This window comes from Mustela erminea, chromosome 14 (genome assembly GCF_009829155.1).
Source record: "Mustela erminea isolate mMusErm1 chromosome 14, mMusErm1.Pri, whole genome shotgun sequence".
Taxonomy (NCBI): Eukaryota; Metazoa; Chordata; class Mammalia; order Carnivora; family Mustelidae; genus Mustela; species Mustela erminea.
The window spans coordinates 67,728,337-67,754,849 of record NC_045627.1 but is presented as its reverse complement, the minus strand read 5'-3'; the positions used below and the strand labels follow the sequence as shown (position 1 = coordinate 67,754,849).

The window sequence follows — 26,513 nt, the reverse complement described above, 5'->3', positions numbered from 1 at the left end:
GACAGCTAGAGAATTTACAATTACAGATATGGCTTTTTATTTATTTTTTACTGGATAACACTAAAATAGAGCAACAATGTTGCTTTAGATCTAAAATTGTAGAAGAAAAAAACATGCCCAGTTTTCACATATGCCTAATCTGAATGCAAACCAGCCACCTCTTTATATAAATAATGGTATGAAACTAGATGAAAAAGTATGAGGTCATTATGCTGCACAGCCGACAACTTGGAAAATTAGACCTTACACAAATTGTTCCATAAAGCACTTAATAAAATTTTAGGGAAGTGGAAAAATTTCTATTAAGTTCTATAATACAAAATAGGCTCATTTCCAAAAAGTAAACCATAAGGCGAGAAGGTGATGTGAAGTATACTTACCAGAAAGAAATGACATTCTGTTGTCCGTCTCCTAATGTTTTTACTGCCTCATGGACCACCACGGAATCAGCTCGTATACTCAGTGGTCCTGGGGTTACTTTCTTTTTAACACAGTCTCCTCGTGCCTAGACAGTGATGATTCTAGTGTAGCCGTACTGACGCTAAGATCCAGGCATGGACCAGTCATGGAGAAGTATCTTGGTCAAAGAAAGCTACCAAAAAGTAATTTCAGACTAGTTTTAGTACTTCGTTGGCATCAAAGACTGTAAAGGGGGTATATTATCCACATGGATACTTAAACCCCTCCTCTCCCATAACCTCCAACTGCTCTCGCATCCTCAACTCCAAAATTCCTAGGGGAACTTCCTTCCTGAACTGCCCACCTAGTCCTTCCTTCATTGTTGTCACAACTGTGTATCTCAAAAGCCAGGAGAACTGTTCTGATAAGGGCAGACCTCTCCCCCGAGTGGAAGCGGGATTGCCGATAGGAGACCACAAAGCCAGAAGCACCTCTAGCAGACAGAATTGGCAAAAGCTGCAATAAAAACAGCAACAATAACAAAAACCACTTTTACATTTGGTGTCCTTTCCCAACCAGCCAAAGCCAGGAGTTCAAAATCTATGTGTAGGTGAAGGTTCAACATGGGGAGAGCAACTGATTAAAAGATCAGATTTTATAAAACAAAAGTGGGGGTGGGGTGAGCAGAGGTACAAAAATGTACCTTGAGTAGAGTTTTACTGAGGAGTAATTCAAGTGGGATCAGGCCCTGCAGCATGGAAGGATTTCACGAGTCAGAGAACACCAGTAATCGTCTACATTAAAGAGGAATTAAGTCGTCTTCAAATAGCTGCCATTCGGAGACATACTGATTTTCGGACATGACATTTAGAAAGGGGCTGTAATAACAAGGAATTTTTTTTTTATAAGTTTGGGAGATAGAGTCAGATTTAGTACAAAGGGCCCTGGGGTTTTTTGTTTATTTGGTGTGGTTGTGGTTTTTTGTTTGGCTTTTTTTTTTTTTTTTAAAGATTTTACCTATTTTGTTTGCCTTTTATCTGATTGAAATAGGCTACCTGAAATTCCATAACCAATTGACTTTGAATGCCGCTAATTCCAGAGCTGGCTTTCAAATGCCCTAAGCCGGTGTTCCCCTCTCTGAATGCAGGCTACTAGCTCACCATTTCTCTTCCTCTTTCACCCTGCCCTGGGACCTGCAATCACTCAACCCTCCCAAACGGCTCGGCCCATTAGCTTCCTCCTGGCTTTATGGTTCTGCTTCCCTCTCCTCTACCCCAGAGTCAAATACTCCCGAGCGCCTTCCACAACACTTTCAGCCCTCCTCCCTGACCTTCTGCTACACCCGCTAGGCACCTTCCTAGTGCTACCTCTCTCCTGCCGACCACTTCTCAGCTCCCGGGCCACCCAGCAGTGCTACATTGCGGGAGGGCAACGCAGGAGGTACTGAGCGGAGCCATTACAAGTTCAAGTTAGGCACATTGACTTGGTCCTTCTTTCCTCACAGAAGTTCTCATTTTATTTTCTGTGAACACCCAGATATCATCTGCTCAGCAGCTTCTTCAGACCTGTCTCCTCTGGACCCTGGCTTCACAGTGGTCACCCTCACTCTCACCAGATGACCTGATCTGAACAGACAGAAGGGATCTTAAGAGACCCCAATCATCCTCACAAGACACCAGTGCTACATAAGTTCTCTCTCCCTTCCTGTCCATATCCAGTGAAGAACTGGAGGCCTACATCTTCCTTCCTGGTCTGTGCACAGGAATAACATAGGCAGGCATCCACCCACACGCAGAAACCCACCCGTTCTACAACCCCCCACACGCGCAAACACACATGCCCACCTTGAATCTCCTCTCCTCTGTGCTTCCCCTGTACTCATGCCCGCCATTGCCTGACATCGACATGAACTTCACCCTGCCTTTATTTTTTTTTTATTATTTTTATTTTTTTTTAATATTTTATTTATTATTTATTTGACAGACAGAGATCACAAGTAGGCAGAGAGGCAGGCAGAGAGAGAGAGAGGAGGAAGCAGGCTCTCTGTGGAGCAGACAGCCCGATGTGGGGCTCGATCCCAGGACCCTGGGATCATGACCTGAGCCGAAGGCAGAGGCTTTAACCCACTGAGCCACCCAGGCACCCCTTCACCCTGCCTTTAAAATGTTTACCAAGGGAGCCCCTGGGTGGCTCAGTGGATTAAAGCCTCTGCCTTCGGCTCAGGTCATGATCCCAGAGTCCTGGGATCGAGCCCCACATCAGGCTCTCTGCTCAGCAGGAAGCCTGCTTCCTCCTCTCTCTCTCTCTCTGCCTGCCTCTCTGCCTACTTGTGATCTCTGTCTGTCAAATAAATAAATAAAATGTTTACCGAGGCTTGGAAAAGCACGTATCACTCCATTACACTAGAGGAGTGGGGCTGCAACAAAAAAGAACAGAAGCCTTGCCTTCTTTATTCTATGTTTCTCGATACCTTGAATCTTTTAGAACAAAAAAAATGTATTTAAATTATACGTGTTTAGTGTTTTTCCTCTGGTCTTTCAGAGCTACATACCTTACACGAGTAGCCTAAGTCTACTGACCCCACTCTCATGCCATCTCTTCCCTTTGAAGGCCCCAGCAGTCAGGTTTCATGCCCAAAAACCTCCTAGAACTGGACCTTCAAAGGGCACCAGTGGCCACATCCTTCCCTGAGTTCTAACTTTCTTGGCAGATGCCAACAGTGATAACCTACTCCCTCCTTGAAATTCTCTCCTTTCTTGGCCTCTGTGAGACTGCCCTCAGTTCTGTTGCAAAATTGGACACATTTCACTGAAAGACCCTGCAAACAGCCAAACAAGCCTCTTTTTCTTCTAAAGTTGAGGGACGTGACAGGCACTGCAGAATGGGGAGCCTCTAAATGTGTGTATGTGTGTTTGCTTACCAAATGTTATATTCTAAAGAACACACTACACACTCTCACACAGCCACCCTCCATACTGTCCTCACTTTGAGGAAAAGCCAAAGATGAGAAGGTGACCCTAAATGTCACCCATAACCCTCAGAGCTTCCAAGGGGACTTCTTGCCAGCCATCTTCTACATACACCCCCACCACATGGGCCACAGGGTTGGGTCCTCCCTTCCTGAGCTGATTGGTTCAGCCTCTCTCCACTCCACCTCTGTCTCTTAACTCTCTCTTGTGAGGAGAGGGCAAAAACCATTTCCTACCTGAAGAGGATTTGTTTTTTCTTTAAGATTTATTTACTTATTTGAGAGAAAGAGAGTGGGGGACGGGGCAGAGGGAGAGAGAGAACCTCCAGCAGACTCCCTGCTGAGCACAGAGCCAGAATCAACTCAGGGCTCAATCCTATGGCCCCGAGATCATGACCTGAGCTGAATCCAAGAGTCCGATGTTCAAGCCCACCCAGGCACACCCTGAACAGGATTTCTAAAAACAAAGAGGGGTTCAGTGCAGGGACAAAGCAAGAACAGACATTCTCTGAGGGATTTTATTTTTAGGAACAGAAAAGAATATCTCTGTGTGGAGACAATGAGACAAACACTTGAGTGCATGTTGGAAATCAGTGAGTGTAAGCTTTGAACGAGCTGGTGTAGATGGGACTCTGTGCAAAATGTAACTTGCTGGACAAAGGCTAGATGCCTCCATCATCATCCATCTCAGAGCTGTTGAAGACCAAATGAGACAATATATGTAAAATTGCTTTGTCAACTGGAAAAAGCATTTTTAAATGGTAATTATTATGTGATGTTTTGCCTCAGGCTAGATTAAGAGTCAGACCATGGCAATATTGAAGAAAATTAAAATACCTGCTAATTTCTTTTAAATCCACATTCCTGGAGCTGTTTAAAAACTGCAAATTCTAATTAATTTCCATTTTCTCACCTCCTTTCAAATGAAGTGATCACAATAAACTTCAAACTCTATTAACAACAGAGTCAAAGCTTCTGTCGACTGTTAACTAGACCATGGACTTGGGAGTTGAGGCCTGAAAGTCGTCTTTTATGTCCTTTCCATTCTATTTTCTCCTGTGACTTTCAGTTTTTTTCCATTTCAGTCTCCCTGGGCATTATAACTTCATGTTTCCACTGAAGTAGCTTCTGGGCCTTTCACTCTATCTCAGCCTCTATGATTTCCAACCCATCCTTCCTTCAGGTACCCAATAACCCAACATCATTTTCATTATTCCAATTAATTTCTTAAAATAACTAAATTATAAACAAAGTGATGAGTCAGGAAATAAAAGCAAATGGAATACTGATTAGAAAGGAAAAGGAAAACCATCACTTACTAGAGAAGATGGGATTATATAACTAGAAACCCCAGGAAATTAACTGAGAAGCCACGAGATAGGATGGACTAGTTACAAATAAGTGGGTAAAAATCAATAGCTTTCCAACATGGCAGCAGTAATCAACTGGAACACATAATGGTGGGAAGATTTCTCTTGCCCGTAATTGCCAATCCCTACCAGAAGTATAATCAGGATGAGTGAAACAGGATTAAAGGACTACTGATGTCTTCTCTTTCTCTGTGAGAGGGACTATCTGCGGCCTTTGTGTGACACAGGTGTTCTTCCCTGTTTTGTTTTATTTCCGTCTTCTGTTTAAGTGTCAAAGAGTCTCCCGGTCCAAGTTTCAGCCTGGGCAACCGTGGGGTGGCGGGGGTGCAGCAGGAGCAAGAGGGGTGGTGTGGTGTAGCCACTGGGCCCCAAGTCAGGGGGTCACCGGCAGCCCCCTTGGAGTTCTCACTGACCAGGATGAAAACTGAAAACCACTTCTGACTCCTCTCCCTTGACCTTCACAGACATTCAGTGGTCAAGTTCTTTAAGTAGGTCTTTTTAAAGATCTCACTGATTTATTCCTTTCTCTTCACTGTCAATGCCTGTCTCTTACCAATATACTCAGTAATTTGGGTCCAAATTACAACAGCCTCTTGGCTGCTCCTTCAGCCCAGTCCCTTGTCCCTTTCAGTCTTTCCTTCCGGTCAGGTATACTGTGTCACTCCTCTGACTAGTTAATGTCCAGCAGAACACAGGCCTGGAAGACTAACCGAGCTGGGCTAGAATACAGATTCACTTCTCACCAGAGACTCCACGGGTCTGAGACCCACTTCTGCCACTGGTTAACTCTGTGACTTAGACCATATTACTTAATCATGCTGAGCCTCCGTTTCCTCATTTTCAAAATTGGCCTAACACACAAATAGTAAAAATTATTGTGAGAATTAAAAATAATACATAAACTAGAGGATCCATCACAGGATTGGACACAGCCATAATACAACAGACATTTAAAATCTACCACCCTCTGCCACGGGAGCTGCGGTCATTACCACAATTAGTCCATGCTTGCCTCTGGGAGCAGGCTGAACGTCTGTCCTTGTTCTCTAAGACCACATATTTGGTCCCCACCTAACATAGTCAAAGGTACTCTGACACCAAATAGCTAGCTGAACGTCCCTACTACTCCACCCCACGTCCACACCCCAAACAGAGTCAACCCATCTCAGAACTATGACTCTTCATTTTTCCCTCCACCCAAAATGCCCCTTTCACTTATTTCCAAATATGCCTCCTTCAAGAAAACTTTCCTATACCAGAGCCATCACTGTCATGTGCAGTTAGCTCTTACTACCCTGCGTGACTAGCCGAGAGAGTTTGAATGAGTTCTCTCATTCCGTCCTCACTACAACCCGACAAACCTGGTGCAATTACTCTGACCATTCTACCGCTGGGCCTTGAGAGAGTAAGTTGCTTGCTCAGGGTCACAAAGCTGGACGTCAGCAAAACCAGGACTCAAAACTAGGTCTGAGCTCTCCATTGCCACCCCATTCCTCTTCAAGACATATTTTTAGGAAATGGTTGGATAAGTAATTTTAACAGGTCAAAGTCCGGCCCAATCATATCTTCTTTGTCCGTGAGGAAGCCAGTTCTTACTCATCTCCCCTACTGTTACCCCTTTGGGCCTTACAGTTGTTTTAAACAACAAACGCCACATCATATTTTCTCCCAGACAGTGTCTCTTCTGCATAATTGGACACTGACTATTGTCAGTATCCAGTATAACATAATGATGCATAATTGGGCATTGTTCACTAAGGGGAACCGCAAAGTGAGAGTCTGGATTTTTTAGACACTGCTCATAGAGACCAGTCTCATTTTTTCCCCAGATATACCTCAGAAATCTTCTGAACCAGAATATAAATTTCTTGCAGGTAAGGACCATGTCCCATATTCCTTTGTGTCTCACAGACATCGTCAGACATTAGAAACACCCCCAAATACCTTTTAATTCATAGTTGGTCTTCCAAAAAGGCTCTCTTAATTGTGGGGATGGTAGATCCCTGGATTATGCAGGACAAAAAGCATTCAAGAGGGAACGATTTTCTATTCCCATCTCAGAACAGATAGCATGCTCAGTGCCTATCCACACTGGGAAAAATAGTTCCCATTGTCAGAAGCCAAAAGCAAACTTAGTTTGATGGCATCAATATAATGCTTAATATGCTACATATTTGGCATCTGTTCCAGAGAAGACTATGTGTCAGGAACTCAGAAAAGGTCTCCTGGGCATATAGGCAGCTCTCGGTCTGTCTCCTACACATTAAATACACTCAGGCTCGGGAATATACATTTTTAAATGCATGAAACATGAGCCAGACTTGACACCCATCTATCAGAGCTGCTTAAGGATAATAAAATCAGTGCTGCCATTATAAGGAGAGGAAACTTGATGACCCACTGGAGATTTCTTCCAATCTAAACGATTCTATAAATTCCCCTAAAATCATAAAAAAGCAGATTAAGGATTCATGTAGGTGTTTGGACTATAAATACAAATTAATTTCTGCTCCAGCTGCAATTTTTCTCACCCTTGTAAGAAACACCTCTATCTCTGAGGTATTTCTGGGTGAAACACCAACGGAGTAGCTAAAATAGACAGGACTCCCCCCAGGTGGGCGCCTGTTTTCTTCTAATTTCACAAATAAATCTGCATCTTGAAATCAACTGAATTGAATCTTGCTGCTGTCCAAAAACATTTATCACTGAAAATCCGTTTTGTTTGGGGAGTAAAATATAATTATATACAGATTCAATAAGAATCTAAATGTTCCACTGAGAAATTCTTTATTGAAAATGTTTTGTTTGGACTCTAAGTAATCTATTTATTTCCATTTTCAGTTACTAGTCATATTATTGCATTTGGTTTTTTAGTAAAAAAAAAATCCTGCTTAAACACTCCTCTAATGAAAAGACTTGAATACTTTCTGATATCAGAAACTCCTTATTCTCCTTCTCAATTGGTTTTATGAAACTGCCAACTGACCCTTATAAAAGAGAGAAAATTAATTCTTTTTTAAAATCCCATCACCTATTAGAGCTCAATAATAGAAATCAAAAGAAAATGGTAAATAACATTCTTTAGAGATTAATTTATCAACTAATACATTTTTAGCTCATATATTTGCTCTAATTCAATATGAAGTCAGACACCAAAATAGAAATGAACAAATTGATTGTGGATCATTTTTCCAAATGCATGGGGATAAATGCATATCCCTAAGGAAATATGCTCAGTTATGACATCACAGCTGTTCCTCCTATAAAAAGAACTATGTCCTGCAGCAAACTATAATTTCCCAAATAATGGGAATAAAAGATTAAAGAAAAGAAAAGCATGTCAGCAATAAAATCCAAGGATAGCAACCAGATGCCAGGCACATTAAAATACCATATCTGACAAAGGATTGAAAAAAAGAAATCTTGAACCACTTGAATGCTTAAATGCAACATATTTCCACTCAAACTCACCAAAGATAAGAAACTGGGGAATATTGCTGCAATAATGGCTGCATGTATCAATGATCTTAGACAGTTGTCTCCCACATTTACCTTGGCCATGTGACTTGCTTTGGCCAATGGGGCATGAGCAAGTTGACAGAAATGGAGGCTCAAAGCCCATGTTGGGGCTTGTCCTTTCTTGCTGCCCTTAGATAACCTGATACTGTCATTATGAGAATAAACCTGAGCTAGCAGTATGGAGACATGGTCCTGTTGCTGCCATCATCCCAGCCAGCTGCCAGCACCAACCTCTTACCATGTGAATGACGTCATTTAGATCAACCAGCTCCCAAAATCCTGTTGCCTGAATGGGTCCAACATGGCAACATGAGTGGGCCCAGGCAAGCCCAACAGAAGAACTGGCTAAGTGAGCCCAGTCCAAACGGTCAACTGATAGAATCATGGTCTAAGTTAAGTTGCTAAGTTTTAGATGTTTGTTGTACAGCAAAAGCTAACTGATCCTGAGGTTACCACAGAACCCATTCCATGAACACACCGATTTATGGCCTGCTTACCATAGAGGAGAAATGAAAGGCTGCCCTAAGGATAGATGGCTCTAGCAATTATTCCTGAAAGTGAGGTCACATGTGAGATGCTGAGTTGTTATACTAAGCCACTTATATAAGCCACTGCTGGGGAGATCCTTCCAAAATCTTCATCCAAAATGTGACGCCATGACATTGGCAGCTAACATTTATTTAGCGTAAGCCTTGGCCTATGGGCTTGGTCAAGACCATCTCATTTAATCTATACAAAACCTCATGTGGAAGGGATTATTACCATCTGTATTTTACAAATCAGACACTGAAGCTTAAGAAAGTTAAGCAACTTGCTCAGGGCTGCATGGTATTAGGAAGGAGCTTGAACTCACAAACCTGATTTGCTCAAGAGTCCGAGCTCCTAATCAGTAGGCTTTTCTACATGATATCTCCCTAACCGCATCCCCCATGAAAGGCCTCTCCAGTCCACTGGGCTGAGAAATTGCCTGCACCAAGAGACTTGTTCTCTTCTTCTTGAATCCCAGAGGACCAGCGAGAAGAGACTCAATGATGCTGACCCACCTAGGCAAAAATATAGAGGAACTGGAATGGGCGGTGGACACGGTGGGTCTTGCTCTGGCCCGCAGACCTTGACAGAGACTGGGAGAGTAAGGGAGCTTCAGCACATGGGCAGGGCCTCTGTAACACACCGTGGCCTGGCCAGCAATATATGGCCCAGGCCTCCTGTGATTACGTGCCCATCAGATTAGCAATGCCTCCCTTCCTGGTCTTGAGGGGTATGCAGGTGGGGTGCGGGGGAGAAGAGAGTCATGGAAGGGCTGGAAAAACAGGTGGATGGTTGGGCAGAAGTCCCTTGTTTCCTGCAGGTGGAGAAAGTGTTCCCTTGAGGAGAGGAGAGAGGTTTGATGTCTGCTGCACATTAAGTATCTGTCTGTCCTTCGTTAATGAAACCTCTGGAATCAGGCCCGCTATTTCTTGGATTCCTGACAATTTAAACTGCCTCAATCCTCTTAATACTGAGAAGAAAACAAGAGCAAGGAGAAGGGAATCCATCCACACAGCCCCTCTTGAAAACCACTTGTTTCAAAGCAAGTAACATGAACAAAACCCTTCCTAAAGCCAATCAAAGCTCTAGTACACGCGTGAGCTGAGTATCTCCTTGGGTTGGCTAAAATCACAAGTGTTTAAGGGACTCGTGGCTAAAGGTATAAACTGGTTTTTAACCTCTGTCTGCCTAATGGAGCCTACCAGAGCTAATCTCTTTTTAAGAAACTCTTAATGCTTGCAGGACTCTAATGCCCGGGGAAGTTATTCCTGGCACATTGATAGAGAACTAGTGAGAGGGAATAGAAAGCAGATGATAACTGAGCGCATTAAGTAGACCTAGGCAAGCGTGAAGGGACACAGGTTAGAACCATATTCACCATATTCACCTTACATGAAGCAGAACACAATTTTAAGAAAAGCCCCAAACATGGGCATAAGAAAAGCCTGATCCCACCAAAGTGACCAGCGGGTCCTGCACAATTGCCCTATTTTGAGGCTGGCAGACATTTTCTGAGGCCCGTAGATCTCTCTGGCCTTTAACTCCTTCATCTGTTAAATGGGGTTGTTGCAAAGATGAAGAGATAAACGCCTTCGTTTTAGATGTCTCAGATGCGTATAACTCCACCGCGCCCCCTCAGCTTAGCTCTTTTTTTTTTTAACTCTTTTTTTTTAACTTTTTTTTTTTTAACTCTTTTTTTTATTTAACTGACAGACAGAGACACAGAGAGAGAGGGAACACAAGCAGGGGAAGTGGGAGAGGGAGAAGCAGGCTTCCCCCCGAGCTGAGAGCCCAATATGGGGCTCGATCCCAGGACCCTGGGATCAGGACCTGATCTGAAGGCAGATGCTTAATGACTAAGCCACCCAGGCACCCCCCGGCTTAGCTCTTGAAAACACCAGCATAGTCTTTTTAATTTCTTCTGCTGCTAAATTTTAACATGAAAAAGAAAAAGACTACTAGAAAATTCTAATGCAGTGCTTGCTCTGGTCTAGGGACTACCCTAAATATTTTACATATATTAATATAATCCCTCCAGCAACCCCATGAGATAGCTATGATTATCCCTCCCTGATGAATGAGGAAACCGAGTTACCACTGACAGGTTAAGTAACCCAGCCAGGGGTTCAGAGCTCACAGTGGAGTCAGGATTCAAACCGTAGTCCTCCAGCAATAGGATCCACGCTCTCAACAAATAGGAAATTTTAGGAGCACTCACCAAGCACTTCATAAAGGGAAGGAATGTACAAAAATAGAATGCCATTTCAAAAATTACGTAACACTTTCCATCTCCAAAAGAGAGAAAGAAGAACGCGGCGGGTGAACAATGAAGTCCCCAAAATTAAAAAGTAAAATTGGCCTCATGCTACTCCGTCATTGCGCTCGTTACATTACAAACCAATGAAACACTGATGTTTGGGAACATACACATTCTCTGGTCCCCCAGATCAGCATTTGGGAACTACGGAGACACGAAGCACAGAAAGCACTTCGAGAACGTGCCCAGCAGACATTCGTGGTCGCCGTAGTGCTAGACGGTCATACACGAGCCACACAGGAAGCCAGCTCTTCGAGTGTTCACACTGATGCCCTTACACACACCTGATGTAGGCAGGCATACAGCGCCCCACAAGCAGCCAACAGGGATGTATGCACATCTCGGTTTATGGCTGGCATTGGCACTCTGTTTTCTGCACAGCCCATCTCCCGCTGCTCCTCCCAACCTCCCTGACACATGAGGAGCAGGTGCAGGACAGCAGACATCCCCCAGGAAGTCCCAGGACGAGGGGATGGCAGGGCAGCAGCCCGCAAGGAGCAGGCTGGGGAAGAAGCCTCCTCAACCAACACTTTCACTATTCTCTGGCGAGGTCAGCAAGACTTGGTGGAAGGTGTCTCCCTTTTTCCTCTTACTCTCTTTCCATTCAATTTTGAAATAGACCAAAACCCTGCGGGTGGGCATTCAGCCAGATTTCGCCGTGCCTTTCTGTCCCTCAGCCTGGCTGGGGAGGGAGCATCTCTGACACCATCAGCTCGGGTTTGCAGAAGATAAGCACTTCGTTATCTGTCCACGGAGCAGGCGAGAATTATGTCTGGTGCAGGCTATCCCAGCAGCAACTGCGCCGCGATAGTAAAATTCTGCCTTCCAGATCTTAAAGAAGTTCTTTCCTAATTGAACAATTCCTTTTGGAACTGGGGGAGGGGGATGTAGTCATAGAAATAAAATGCTCGGGGGCTTTTCCCAGGAGGCCCCGCAGAACCGTGGTGATTGGTTCTGGTGACGAAGGTTTAGAAGTGCAGTTGATGAGTCTTTTCTGTAAAAGCCCAGGGAGTAACTTTCATGGGCTCTGTGGGCCACACTCGGAAGCTCTGCTGCTCGAGCACAAAAGGAACGGGACAAGATACAGAAATGAATGAATGTGACATGCGCCCATAATGGGTTTGTGGACACAGAAATGTGAGGCGCTTTTCATTTCATTTTTACATGTCAAGGAATGGGATCATTCTTTCCATTTTTTTCCCAACCCCTTAGATGTATAAATAACATTCTTGGTGTGGGCCTTGTTGGGTCATCGCTTACCAAACCCTGGTTTATAATGACAGCTCTGGTCATTCTTAGCCATAAACTCTTAAGCAAGTTCTCTTGTGGAGCTTCAGTTCCCCCCTCTGTAAAACAGAAACAGTAAGAACACCAGCTCATCTGGGCTTCCTGCGGTCACGGTGAAAGCAAAATGCTTCAGCGCAGAGCAGCTGGGCACATACTCAGCGTGCTATAAACGTGAGCTGCAACTGCCATTCCCCTCCACTCTTCAAAGCTCTCTGCAGCTTCTGCCAAATCCAACCAGGCTACCATCAAACAGGATCAAGGTTTTTCACGTCTCTATCAACAAAGACACATTCTAGACTTTTTGTACTAACAACACTAGCCATCGAGAGTTTATGGGACCCTAAAACACGCCTCAAGCCTTTCAGGTTTCAGAGAGGATCTGAAGTGTTGAAAGCGTAGGCAAAAAGCAAGACCACGCACCTAAAAACCAGGAGTCATAAGGCTCCTTCCCGAACCATAGCTCTTACAAAGAACCAGTATCCTGCATTCCTGGGGATCTTGTTTAAATCCAGATTCAGGGAGTTGGGAGAAATTGGAAGGGGGGGTGAATCATGAGAGACTATGGACTCTGAAAAACAATCTGAGGGTTTTGAAGTGGCGGGGGTGGTGGGAGGTTGGGGTACCAGGCAGTGGGTATTATAGAGGGCACGGATTGCATAGAGCACTGGGTGTGGTGAAAAAATAATGAATACTGTTATGCTGAAAATAAATAAATTAATTTTTTAAAAATCCAGATTCTGATTCATTAGGCTTGGCGAGGTCCTGAGAGTCTGCATTTCTAAAAATCTCTTAGATGCTGCAATACCATTGGTCCTAGGGCCAGGCTTGGAGTAGTCAGGCTCTACATGCAGTGAGAAATGTGAATTTTGCCCATTAGTGACGAAAGTGGTCTATGTGGGATGAATCAATGGCCATGGTTTTCCATGATGAAGAGCCTTTGGAGCCAGACTGCTGAAGTCAGACTCATAAGTCCACCAGGTGCCAGGTGTGTGGCCTTGGGGGCAAGTCTCTCAACCTTCCTTCCTGTGCCTCACATTTCCTGCTGGTAAAGGGGCAAGGTCACAGCTCTCATCTAATAGGGGTATGAGGATGATTAAATGAAATAATCCATATATAAAACATTTAAAAGAATGCCTAACACACTGTAAATGTCCTATAAATGTAAGATAATCAGAAGATCAGGAAAAATAAAGATCTTTACCAAAGAATGATCTTAAAATGTACTGTAGGTGGCTTGTTCCCCTGTACAGCTAGGGACTTGTGTTGATCTATTCAAACCCTCCTACCGTTCAGTCCATTTTACAGTTAAGTAAACCAGACTTGCATCTAGTCAGTCATAAAATTAACTTAGGGAGAAAGTTCACCTTGAAAGGGCAGGACCCAGATGCCAACAAAGAAGCAGCAATTTCCAGTTCGGCTTCTTATTTATTTAACTGAGGGGCAGGCCCGTGCCCCAGACTGCTAGGCAGAGGAAACAGTGGAGAACGCAGATGACAATTCCCGAAGCCACACAAACCTGAACGTTACCAAAGTACCTTGCTCACTTGGGTCATTTCAGTGTGTCATTTTGGCAGGGGGTGTGCTCCCATGCATCACAGCCCCCTGAAGTAATTAACTCTTCCAATCTACCTATCAAGGGCAAGGCTTCCGTGTTCTCATCTGTACAATGAGTGTTCTGGGTAAGATAACCCAATGTTCATGGTGTGAAGGATGAGTTTATTTCCTTTCCCCCAAACTGTACCTCCTCCTCAGGTGAATCACGCATTATGTCGCCCTCCCATCGGGCCAGCTGTTGTTCACTGTGCGCTCAACCACACCAAAGGTCTGTGTTAAGGAAAAGCACAGAGCCCAGCACACAGGAATCATGCAGTAAAAGATGACTGTGATTAGAGCATAATCAGGGCACCATCTTTTAAATGAACCACAGTAGGACCGTGTCGTCTGGTTCCTGGATGTCAACTGAAATGCCAGGAGGTTTGTGGAACGGGGGAAGGCCAAGCAGGAACTTGGCTGGGGAAATGGCCACTGCCTTTCCTGAAGCTGGACTGGCAATTTACCACTCAGTGAGAAGCTAAGTGAGTAAGGGACTGGGAGGAAGAGGGTCTACTAGTTGCTGGTCTTCAGGACCTGTCAGGAAACCTCATCCCCTACAGCAGCCCCGAGTCTCATCCTCTCAGACCATCTCAAAATTTCAGCCATGGATGAAGGGCCTGGCACACCGGCACGTCCTTCATTTCCTGGAGTACACTGGTGGATTCTGCCTCAAGTGCAGATGGAGTCAGCTTTCCTGCCTCAGGCCAGGGCTTCCTCAGACGTGGGCATGGATACAACTAAAGGATTTCAATCTGCTTTCAGAAGGAGCCCAGTGCCCCTGGGGATGACTTTCAACCAGTGGGGAATGGGAGTCGATGAACAGTGTCTCAGTCTCCCCTCCTTTGACAAGACAACTCTGCAGTAGTTTCAGTGAGGATCCTCAGAGAACTTCCAGTAGCACTGGAATTCAGATGTCCACAAGGTGACCAGCTGTCCCCTCCCTCGACTGGCTTTTCCTCCTTCCCAGTCTCACTCTCCTGCTCCCTCATTCCAGCCTTCTGAGACCACCGCCCAAACCACTGGAACCCTCGCCATGTTTCATTTTCTGATTTGGGAAATCCACACTGGGACTACTGACCACACTGAAGTTTTTTTCAGAGTCCTGTAATATCCTGGACAGAATCACAGCCCTTGTTATACTGCACTGTGGCTGCAGAGCCCCAAGGTCTTCCAAGGCGAAGATCAAATGGAAACCTGGAGCCCCTGGTGCCCTTGCACATAGACGGCGCTCAGAAACTATTAGTTGAGTGGACACCGGCAATACACCTGCTGCCTGTGCATCAGATGTTCAAGAGGCAACCCCTGGTCTTTCTAACAATTCAGGGAATTCCTCTTCTATTTTAGAAAAGCTTATAAAATGCAATTAAGACAGAGACATCAGCAGCAGGGGAAAGGACATCTTAAGAAAGTTCATCTCTGGGAGCCTGGATGGTTCAGTCAGTTAACCATCTGCCTTTAGCTCAGGTCATGATCCCAGGGTCCTGGGATGGAGCCCTGCATCAGGCTCCCTGCTCAGCGGGGAGTCTGCTTCTCCCTCTACCTCTGCCCCTATTTGCCCCCACCAACTTGTGTGTTCACTTTCTCTCTCTGAAATAAACAAATAAAAATATTTTTAAAAAGAAAAAGAAGGTCCACTTCTATTACATCCAGACATGGCTGGCCCCATGAAAGACACCCCAGGTTTCTCCATCTTTTTTGCTTGCCTCCTCGGAAAGAACCCAGCTCCACTCACCTCTGTCTATCACCATAAACCACCTGCAGGCTCTCCTCTTCCCTCCTCATCTCCTCTTTCTCTTTTGATTTTTATAAGCTCTGTACTTCCATCAAGGAATCACAACAAAGGACTAGATCAAAGAAATTGAAACAAATAAAGCTAATTGTGCTGCTGCTGTTCCTTTAAATCTCTTTCTCCCCCAGGCCTTGAAGCTAGGGGTTGAGAACGAGCCTCCTGTGGATTAAGGGTGGTAGATGTGTTTCTGGGAAGTCCATACAATGTTCTAAAGTCACCGATACTCAAAATTTAGTATAGGAAACATAAAAATCCACATTTCAAGTTATTCTTGAAAAATTAAAGATCTGATGACATGAGAGGACAATGAACTAGGGTGGGGTTAGCTGCTTCCTAGAGATGGGACCCACAGACCCCCATGGCCTGCAGTCCCCAGCACTCCCTTTTGCCTCTGACTTGGAGGTTCCTGTCCATTTCATATTGCCATTTCTGATCATGACACACCGTTTACTGTGGTCTTTCTTGTTACCTGTCTAGTCTTAAGTGTGAGTATATTTGAGCTTGCTACTCCATATTTAAACACTTGGAAAAAAACAAGTCCCAACTGCTGTGTCTGTTTCTTGTGTGTTTAAGTGCCTCTGGCAAAAGGTTAAGGCTTCCTACTCTAGTGCCATTATGCCTTATACCATTATTTGGAATACCATCTTGATGATGATGATGATGATGTTGTAATGATACTTGGGGAATGAATGGATGGCAGTCTTTCATAGCACATATGCCTGCCTAATCCTACAGATGCTGTTCTGATTTTTAAAGAAGTCATTAACACAGAGGGATTCAGAAGAGATGAGGAATAAATGCATTAAAAACAAAGAAGAGTATACCAAGAGGCTCGTCTCAGGTATGATTGCATTATCTTTGCCCCCCTGAAGGGTAGACTGGTAGGCAAAAAAAAAAAAGAAATCCTTCCTATCCACACCTTGGATTCCAATTCTCGCAAGAACGCAGACTTCTTCATCTTACCACTAAAGTTGTAAAGTCAAGCTCAAGAACCATTTCACCTTAACCCCGAGCAAGGGCAGAACTTTGACTACACCCCATGAATCAGCATGCCTTGGCACAAAAAGAGGACACTGACAGTTTGCATTAAGTTTATAGATCCATAAACCCACAGTAAATACCAGACTCCTACAAAGTTAGAAGTTAGTAACAAAAATGCAAAGACAACAGGAAGAATAATTCCCATAACCTCTCAGAGCTCAAAGACAGAACTTAAATAGCTATGAGACCTACCACTTACTGAATGACCACCATTCTTCCAACATCTAATCAGACACCAAACAAGTATCTGTCTGTGGGCAAGAAACTAGGAATGAAATGATCATCAAGACAGACACAGGCACCGCTTTTGTGAAGCTTATGGTCTAGCAGAAGTCATTAAACACATAATTACAATTGTTTTGTTAATTATAAGTGCAAGGAGGGCATGAAAGAGAAGTCAAGATATGGGAACATGTACCAGGAGACCAAACCTAGGAACAGGGACACTTCGCCCCAAAGAAATAGCATTTAAGCTAAGGCTTAAAGGTTGAGTAGGGTTTGCCCAGGCAAAGAGCCTGTCCATCATTATGGAGCACTTCCTACATGTCCTGCTACCATATCAGGCATTAGGGTTAGAAAGATAAATTATCAAGTGTCTTTCCGAAAAGAACTCATAGTCTACTGGGAGTAAATAGGCTTCTATCTTATCTGCTGCTGGGAAATGACAGGGTCTCTCCATCACCATGTAACAAATTAAATAGTCATTTCAAAAATGTTCTGATGCTCAGAAAAATTCAACCAAAAATCTTCCTAATTCCAAAAGGTTCTAAGGACAGAGAATTTCTCAAATACTTAAAAAAAAATACAGATGACACTGAGAAACTGTGAAAGCCCATGGTGCACCTGGGGCTTCCCCGAGATAACAAGGCATGTTGTATGGGGATATGTAAGCCTCAGAAGGAAATACACAGCTGGGACAGGGCAACCCAACCATCCCAAAGAAAGGTTCAACGAAGGACTGAATAAAGAGGAATGAGGCTGGATGTTAAACCTTGGAGAACTATAAAACATTGTATTGTTTTGTGGTTAATAACATTAATGGTATTAATATGTTAATGAGAACTTTGTTAAGGATAACCAAGCACACTACAAATCTCTATGTAGACTTAACACATTCAGTTCTGTGGGTAAGTACTATCACTGTCCTCCTTTTATGGATGAAAAAACTAGGGATTAGATAAGTTGAGAAATATCTGGGGGTTGAGTGGGACAAGTGGCTGGACTCACTGAACAAGTTTCTTGGGCTTTAATAGCCATAAAAGGATAAACAATGAGGTGCTAGGTCTGTGTGAAGTGGATAACTGGTACTGAGACTCCTCCACATAAACTTAGGACTCAACAGGGCTACACCCTCAGTGAAAAGAGATGATAGATAGAAGTCCAATCACTGGGACAGGAAGACCCAAAGGAAATCTAACAACATCTCCTGGGCTTTGAGTGAGGAAAAACACTTGGGCTGCCTGGAGAATTTATATTGACAACTCTTCCATCACAAGAGTTTGGGGTTCCAGGGTACATGAACCAAGTTGTCTAAGAAACCCCAAGGTCAGAATTCAATACAAAAAATCATCCTAAGCAAGTGGTATCTCCTTGGGCACCTGGTTGAAACAAATGAACCTGAACCATTCCAGAGTCCTAGAAATAAAGCCTTTCTGGAAATTAGTCCACAATCCAAAATTACAACACAAAAGAAAAAAGATCCAGCCTGAATCAAAGTCAGCAGTCACAGTACATGATAGGAAAGATTGCCAAGGCCTTCAGCCAATAGAATGAAGACTATAAAATAAATGTTTAAAATAATTGAAGAGGGACGCCTGGGTGGCTCAGTGGTTTGAAGCCTCTGCCTTCAGCTCAGGTCATGATCCCAGAGTCCTGGGATAGAGCCCTGCGTTGGGCTCTCTGCTCAGCAGGGAACCTGCTTCCTCTTCTCTCTCTCTGCCTCTCTGCCTACTTGTGATCTCTGTCAAATAAATAAATAAAACCTTTAAAAAAATAAAAATAAAAATAAAATAATTGAAGATATAAGGGAAGGAAAAAAATTAAAAAGGATACTAGCAACAAGACCAGTCATATGGGGGGGGGGGACCTATATAAAATAAAAATAAAATCATTGAAAAGGAAATCTTGTTCAATTGGCTATTAGCAGATAAGCACACCTTGAGAGACTTAGTGAGTAACAAGACAAAGCTACAGAAATGTAACATAAGAAATAAAAAGAAAATATCAAAGAGGCCAGTAGATAAAGAAGAATGAATGAGAAAATCCAACCTATATCTGGTTAAGAGTTCCAGAAGGAATGAATAAAGAAGGTAAAAGAGAGACTATTTTTTTAAAAGATTTATTTACTTATTTGAGAGAGAGAGAGCGTGCGTGCGCATAGTCGAGGGGGGGAGGGCGGGCAGAGGGAGAGGGACAGAGAAACTCAAGAAGACCCCAGGCTACATGGGTCTTGATCTTACAACCGTGACATCATGACCTGAGCCAAAATCAAGAGTCAGACCCTTAAGTGACTGCACCACTCAGGCGCCCTGACAAAGGAGACACTATTCAAAGACAAATTCAGATTCAGATTCAGGAAATGGCAAATCCTAAGCACAGTCAGCAAAACTACATTCAGACCAAATGCATGGTGCTAAAACTCCAGGACACCAAAGACAAAGGGAAGCTCTACCAACCAAACAGAAGCAAAGGCAGGATGCCTGAAGGGGAGCAAGAATCACGAGACTGACAGCAGACTTCTCCACGGCGCCACTAGGTGCTCACACGGGGTTCTGCCCACTTAAGAGTACAAATAGAATTTCAACTTAATCACTTACGAGTGTGGCAAAAATAAAAATATTTTTAGGTAAACAAACAAGCGTATTAGCCTCTGAAAAATGTATCGCTGAAATAATTATGAAAGGATACACTTTTAAAAGGAGATGGAACCTAGATGTAAGGAATTGGGGATATGAAGAAATAGAAAACAAAAGAACCAAGCCCACCTAGCTGGCTAAGTCAGTGGGGCATGTCACTTTTGATCTCAGGGATGTGAGCTCAAGCACCATGTTGGACATAGGGCTTGCTTTATAAAAAAAATTGAAAAACAAAGAAAACAAAAGAGCTGGTAAACATCTTGGTGAATCTGAATAAATATTCATTGACTCTATAAAAATCATGATTGCTGACAGGATCACGGTGGTATTTGGAGTTAAAAACATCAGATCCTTATGTTGTTAAGAATAAGCATATGGATCAGCTGTGGATTGGCTTAGACATGATGTCTACAATGTGTGTTCAACTTTTGAGGAAATCTATAAGACAGAGTGAGAATTACATTGAATGGTGGTAGCTTTTCAGAAAATAACTGGATAAACCAGGAAAAGGAGAATAGGGAGTAATGAGGAGAGAGTAACCAGTGGAGGACAAAAAAGGGAATAAAGAAAACTCAGTCCAACAAAAAAGCAGGAACAGGCTTTTTTTGAGCATTAAAATAATCAGGGTTAATCATAGAAAATAAGTAAAATTATCAATAAATACAAATAGACTAGATATACCAATCAAAAGACAAATATATCAGATTGGATTTTTTTTTTAATTACAAGATACTCACCTAAAATATAAAGACATCAAAAGTTTAAAAGTATAGAGAACTTATGCACAAAAATCCCAGATAGAGTTGTATTAATAACAGGTTATTTTGTAAGTAAAAGCATTAAGGACTGAAGAAGGTTCTCACGTAATATTAAGGGCACAATTCACCAGGAAGAAATAACAATTGCAACTTTTTATTTACCTTATGAACCTAATCTAAAATATACTTAAAGCAAAAAAAGTGACAGAACTACGAGAAATAGATAAATCTCCAAACTTTTTTTCAGTGATTATACAGACAAAAAATATTAGGAAAGATATAGATCTGGACAACACGATTAGCGAGGTTTATCTAATGAACATCACAGAGACTCCTGAAGTTTCAACATTTAGAGAGTACGTAACAATTTCAAGCACACAGGCACCAGTTACAAAAACTGACTACCTTCATTGGTCCCAAAGCAAGTGTCGACAAATTCCAAAGAATCAGCAGAATACAGACCACAGTGCAAAAATATGAGAGATAATAACTAAGAGATAACTTAAATGCATATATATTGGGGAATTTAAAGTTGTACTTTTAATTACCATAAGAGGAATAGCAGATATTTTTAAGACTTACTCTCAAAGGAGAAATATTTCTGAAAACAGAAAATATTTAGAACTAAAAGAAAATGAAAATGCCATATTTCAAACCCGGTGGGGAAGAACTCAAGAAATCATTTAAAGGACATTTTATAGCTGTAGATGTTTCTCATAAAAAAGTAGATTTAACATTAATGAGCTGAGCTTCAGTCTTAAGACGGTAGAAAACAAGTAGAATAAATCCAAAGCCTATAGAAGGAAAGAAGTAATAAAATTAAAGCAGTCAATGAAATATAAACTTATAACAAAATCTCCTTCTTTTTAAAAGAAAACAATGTGATAATAACCATAAAGGTATTGCACTGATAGAAAGTGTGAACTCTGGAGGTGATGGGTCTGGTTTGAGTCCCCGCTCTGCCACTTCCCAGTGGCGTGGCCTTTGGACGTGAATTGTGGCAGCATTGGTGGAGTTACAGCCTAAAGCCCGGACTACCCACCAGACCCCTGTGCCCATGCACGGATTGGTTACCCTTACAACAGGACTTCCAAGTTCTATACTCTGATGGGAGTGGCTTCCTCCTATAAAGAAACAGGGGATTACTGTCCCCATTGAACAGATGGAGAAACTGAGGTTTGGAAAATTTATGTACATCTCCCTAAAGTCATGTAATATAAGACCCTGGAGCTGGCTCAAGATGGGATCTTTCTGGCTGCAAAGACTGCCCTCCCAACCACCAGGCTTATCTGTAAGAGAAGAGGCCGATCCCAAAGGGTCATTCAGCCTAGCCCTGCTCTAGAAAGTTACTTCCTATATATACCCAACCTCAGAGACAACGTCTTTGAAGGTAAAACATAAAAGAAAAGGGGTAAATGCATAGAAGTCCCTTGCTTGGGTATAGAAGTTCCTGCTCTTCCTAACGGTAACCCAGCAGTTAAGATCATGGGCTTTGGAGTTAGAAATAATAAGAACGGTTGCTAATATTTATTAAACATTATGTACCAAGCATAATACTAAGCTCTTTCCATCTTTACAACCTCCCTTTCTGCAGGTTCTGTTATTGTCCCATAACACAGATTAAGAACCTGAGGTGCCGAGAAGTTAACCTCACGCAGGTATAAATTGGCAGAAGCAGGATTCGAATCCTGTCCACCGAACACCAGAGCTTACGTCCTTTTTTTTAGATTTTATTTATTTATTTGACAGAGAGAGAAGTCACAAGTAGACAGAGAGGCAGACAGAGGGGGCGGGGGAAGCAGGCTCCCTGCTGAGCAGAGAGCCCAATGCGGGGCTCGATCTCAGGACCCTGAGATCATGACTTGAGCCAAAGGCAGAGGCTTAATCCACTGAGCCACCCAGGTGTCCCCAGAGCTTACATTCTTATCCATGCTTCACTCCGGGAGCCCAACCTCCTCATCCACTGATTGGGGGTGACAATAGCCACCCCACCCCCCAAACTCTGAAGAGGAACTGAGACAGGTAGGGAAAGCCACAAGCACAGTCTGGCATGATGGCAGTAATGGTGGTGACAGCTGACACTTGCAAAGACACGGACCTAAAATGATTTTACCATTCCTGATTGTTCCAGAATAACTGAATGCATAAAGTCCACAAAAAGAAGCCTTTCCTTCCAGTTCATCTCACAAATCTTCAAGAGGACAGATCATCTGTGCTTTCTATGTGAAAGCTTATTTTCAAAATCAAGATCATAGCATTTCCCACCATATAAAGACATAAAGAAAAGCATTTAAAAGAATCTGACAAATAAAACTGCAGAGAAGTGGGGGGGGTGAGGGTGGGGGGGGAGTGAAGGCTCACATCACCCAATGCAGTAAGTCTAGCCTTCAACTTCATTTTCCAGAATTCTTGAAATATCAGTGATGGCAGCATAAAAGACCAATTAATCATGTTGTTTGTTCTCTGTGTGTGAGTCACTGTTGCCATCTACAGTTAAAGATGGGGCCATGCAGCGCTGCCAAAGAGCTCATTCTTAAAGCACCTAGAGATGGTGATGCTCAGAAAACACGCTTGCTCAGTGAGTCCAGAAAAGAAAGACGCTACCTGCAGGAGAAGCTCTTTCTCAACCACCTCTTCCGTCTTGCTGATGAGACGTTTCTGCAGGGTGTGGATCTTCTGTATCAGCTCAAAGGTACTGGGGTCACTGGCCTGTTCAAAGGGAACAAAATAAAGCAGCTGAGATATCCCCAGTTCAAAGCACTGAAGTCTCTATGTAAAATAATTCTTTTCTTATTAAAATGTATCATAAACCTGCAGACCCCACACAGAGAGAATTAAAACCAAAATAAAAATAAAAATAAAAGAGCATAACAGATTGCGATGGCCATCAAAAAAAGCTGAAGTTTGGCTAATGTCTCATCTATTGGCTCTAGTTGGCCAATAAATGGAAAATGAACACATGTATTCTGCCGGGGGGAACAAGGATAATACTAATAATAACAATCATGATAGCTACTATGCATTATACCTGATTCTTTGCCACCGTCCCAACACCCTGCTAAGTGCTTTTCATACAATATCAAGTTTTAGGCCCACGACAGTCCTAAGAGACATCACTGGTCTTCCCCTCTTACAGAGAGGGCAACTGAGGCTCTGAGGAATAAGTCGTCCACCCACACTGGTAAGAGTCAGAGCTGGATTCGGCTCAGATATGCCCGGCTCTCAAGTCTACCGTTCTTCATTACTATGCTCTGAGGCTTTTCCTCCTATGCCCTCTGTTTCCGAATGAATGAGACAGGCTTCCCTAATTTATTCAAACTCAGGATTCTCCTTTGGTAATTGCCAACAAGAAGATTCATTATAGCTTATGATGGGGAAGGTTTCTAGGATGTAGACTTCTGCTAATAATTGGCAGCAAAACACGACCATGGCATTTAGCTCTCAAATGGGGTTATCAATCCGTTAAGCTCTGAGGCAACTTCAATAACTATCTGTGTACAATTCAAACAAACGCTACAGTTATAAATTGATAATCTGTCCTCTCGACTTTGAGCCAAAGTTCTGCTTTCAACTGTACTGACATTTTGAATTAATCTAGCAGCTAAATATTTTCATCTGCTTCCACAATATTTTCTAATTTTTTAAATAGAAATTGACACGGAATTGGAAACTTTAAAGATCTGCTTGAAAACACATGGAATAAACTAACGCGACAGTAAATGAATTTTAAGTCTTCAGCTCTACTTTCCCAGACACATCCATATTATTGTTGGTTTAGTAAATGACACCACTCTTGGCATTTAAAGAGGAATAAATTAGGGTCAAAACCACGGAGAGAAAACATTCCACTGACTTTGACTTTGCTTAAGAAATACTAAGCAGTGCCAACTGACATCCACATACTGGGACTAGATCTGGCATACATTCATCTGGCAAGAATGGACGTTGTTAAAATGCAGGCCTCATGTTTACATAGCAATTTGTAATGCATTATCTTTAATGCTTTCTTCATTAAAAGGAAAAGGTAGAAATGAAAACCAAAAACTGACTTGGCTGATGGCTCCTTCTTATGTCCTATACTTTCACCCTCCCCAAACCCTAACTGGTGGTGTCGTCAAAGCTCCTCCTTGCACCCACAGGGCTGGCCACAACTCTGAGAGAGGGCCATCTTTTCCTTGAATAAGCAGAGTTTATCGTTAACTGTTATCTGTAGGGCTGGTGGTAACGTCTATCAGGAAGTCCTAAAATAAAATATGAGAGTTGTTATCCATCAGCTACCAGTGAGGAATGTGCTGTGTCCCCAGATCCTCAGAGAAAGGGTTTGGCTCACACAATGCTAGTCTTTAAAAAAAAAAAAAAAAAAGCCTTGTTTCCTGCAGCAAAAAATGCAAAGACGAGCTGAAAGAAGGTACAGCTGCTGGTAGCCAGGGTGGCTAAAGGCAATCAACAATCTGAGACAGGTAGCTTTAGGAGTACTGGTTGACCAAAAACTACCTACCAGGAAAAATCTCAATTGGTGAGGCCAGCTCACAACTCACCTGGGTCTTCTTTAAATGGAAGGGATTTTGTCTAAGACTTTTTAAACAAAACCCAAGTAAACCATCTGGTTCTGGAACAACCCAATTTACATTTGATCCAGACTTACATTTTAGGTGACAATTTTCATAGCATTAAATAAAACCGAGCTTCTTCCTGTGCTTTAGGTAGGAGATTGTGTGGGGTAGGAGAAGAAGGCTCTGTCAGGTGTTACCTCAAGCTTTCTCCATCTGTGCACGTTCATGGGGTTCTCCAGCTCCTCCTCCAGGGCTCGACATCGTGTCCTCTCCTTCAAGAATTCTCTTTGCATGTGGAAAAGTTCCTGCCTGAGTAAGACAAGCTTTGTCTTATTAAGAAATTCTCCACCATTTGGAGAATTTATGTGGCTATAGACCCACTACACCATACATAAAAAGTTGGCATTAGGGAGACTTCTGTGAACATAGGCCAGCCTCCAGCCAGACACAGATGTTACCAGTCCCTGCAGGGCACAAAACCTCAGCGTTATCTTTAATGAAAGTACCGGAGCTTCAGAAACATGATTCTGAATACCCAAGGAGTTTACAAGTATATAAGAAGAACATGGTGGAAGTGAATTATGAGAATTTCAATATGCTCTTCAATGCTTCTAAATATCTCTACATAAAGAACAATCTATCTTGTATGTTCTACCACCAAATATGCCACCTGACTGCAGGAGACCGAGGCTCCGGTGATGACCTGACACCAATCAGGGTAGTGAATTTCACCCTGACTGTGCACTGGAGTCACCTGGGGAGCTGCACAACCCACCTTCGCCTGGACCCAACCCCTGCAGGGATTCCGAAATCTTCATTGGTCAAGCATGTTACTTGGGTTTCATAGGTTGTAAAGTCCTCCTGATAATTCTAATCCACAGCCAGGATGGAGAAAGATAGAGTTAGCTGTGATATTTTATTTGATGGTCCACAACTAACTACACAGATGGCTGCAGAAGTCCTGAAGAACTAGCTCTGGCTCAGACCTACTGCTCCAATCTGCGGGAATCTCTAGTTAATAGGCCTGCACATCAGCCATTCATAGGACCCTGGGAGCTGGCAGCCACCCTATGGAACAAGGCGCTTTGTTGCGGGGCGGAGAAGAGGCAAACACTCACGTTGACATGGGCAATAAGGATATTATTATCTGTCCTCGTCTGTTGTGGGTGTGCAGATTACTAATACCAAGCCATCTCTTTTACTTAATTGCTTCATTTAAACCAATAATACAACTTCCCCTCATTAGCAAGACAAACCATTAGAATTAAATGCATGATGTTCACTCAACAGGGAGCTCAGCACAAGCTGCTTAGAATTAAAAGCATATTTTTAACACTTCGATTTTCTAGAATGTTGTCAGAAGAGAAGGGCGGGAGGGAGTGTTAGCTACTGTTATGGACAGGTTATTTTGTTCTAGGCTCTGCGCTAGGCACATTGTGTTGGTTTTGATGTTTAGCTACAAGTTGAAAGCTCAGAGAAGTTAAGAGATTAGCCCAAGGTCACACAGCTTGTGGGTGGCCAGGCTGAGATTGGAAT

General features: G+C 43.0%; 1 protein-coding gene across 8 annotated transcripts in view; it reads right to left on the bottom strand.

Moving 5' to 3' along the window:
* CFAP58 (cilia and flagella associated protein 58) overlaps window positions 1-26,513 on the bottom strand; it is a 119,239-nt gene that overhangs the window by 21,632 nt on the left and 71,094 nt on the right. For 7 of the 8 annotated variants that reach the window (XM_032312026.1, XM_032312027.1, XM_032312024.1 and 4 more), the window contains 2 exons: window positions 25,175-25,286; window positions 23,029-23,133 (listed from right to left, as the gene is read on the bottom strand). In XM_032312026.1, the coding sequence (XP_032167917.1) occupies window positions 23,029-23,133; window positions 25,175-25,286 (217 nt within the window). Of the gene's footprint in view, window positions 1-470; window positions 593-23,028; window positions 23,134-25,174; window positions 25,287-26,513 lie in introns of those variants that run through there. The other variant, XM_032312030.1, reaches the window with a different exon arrangement.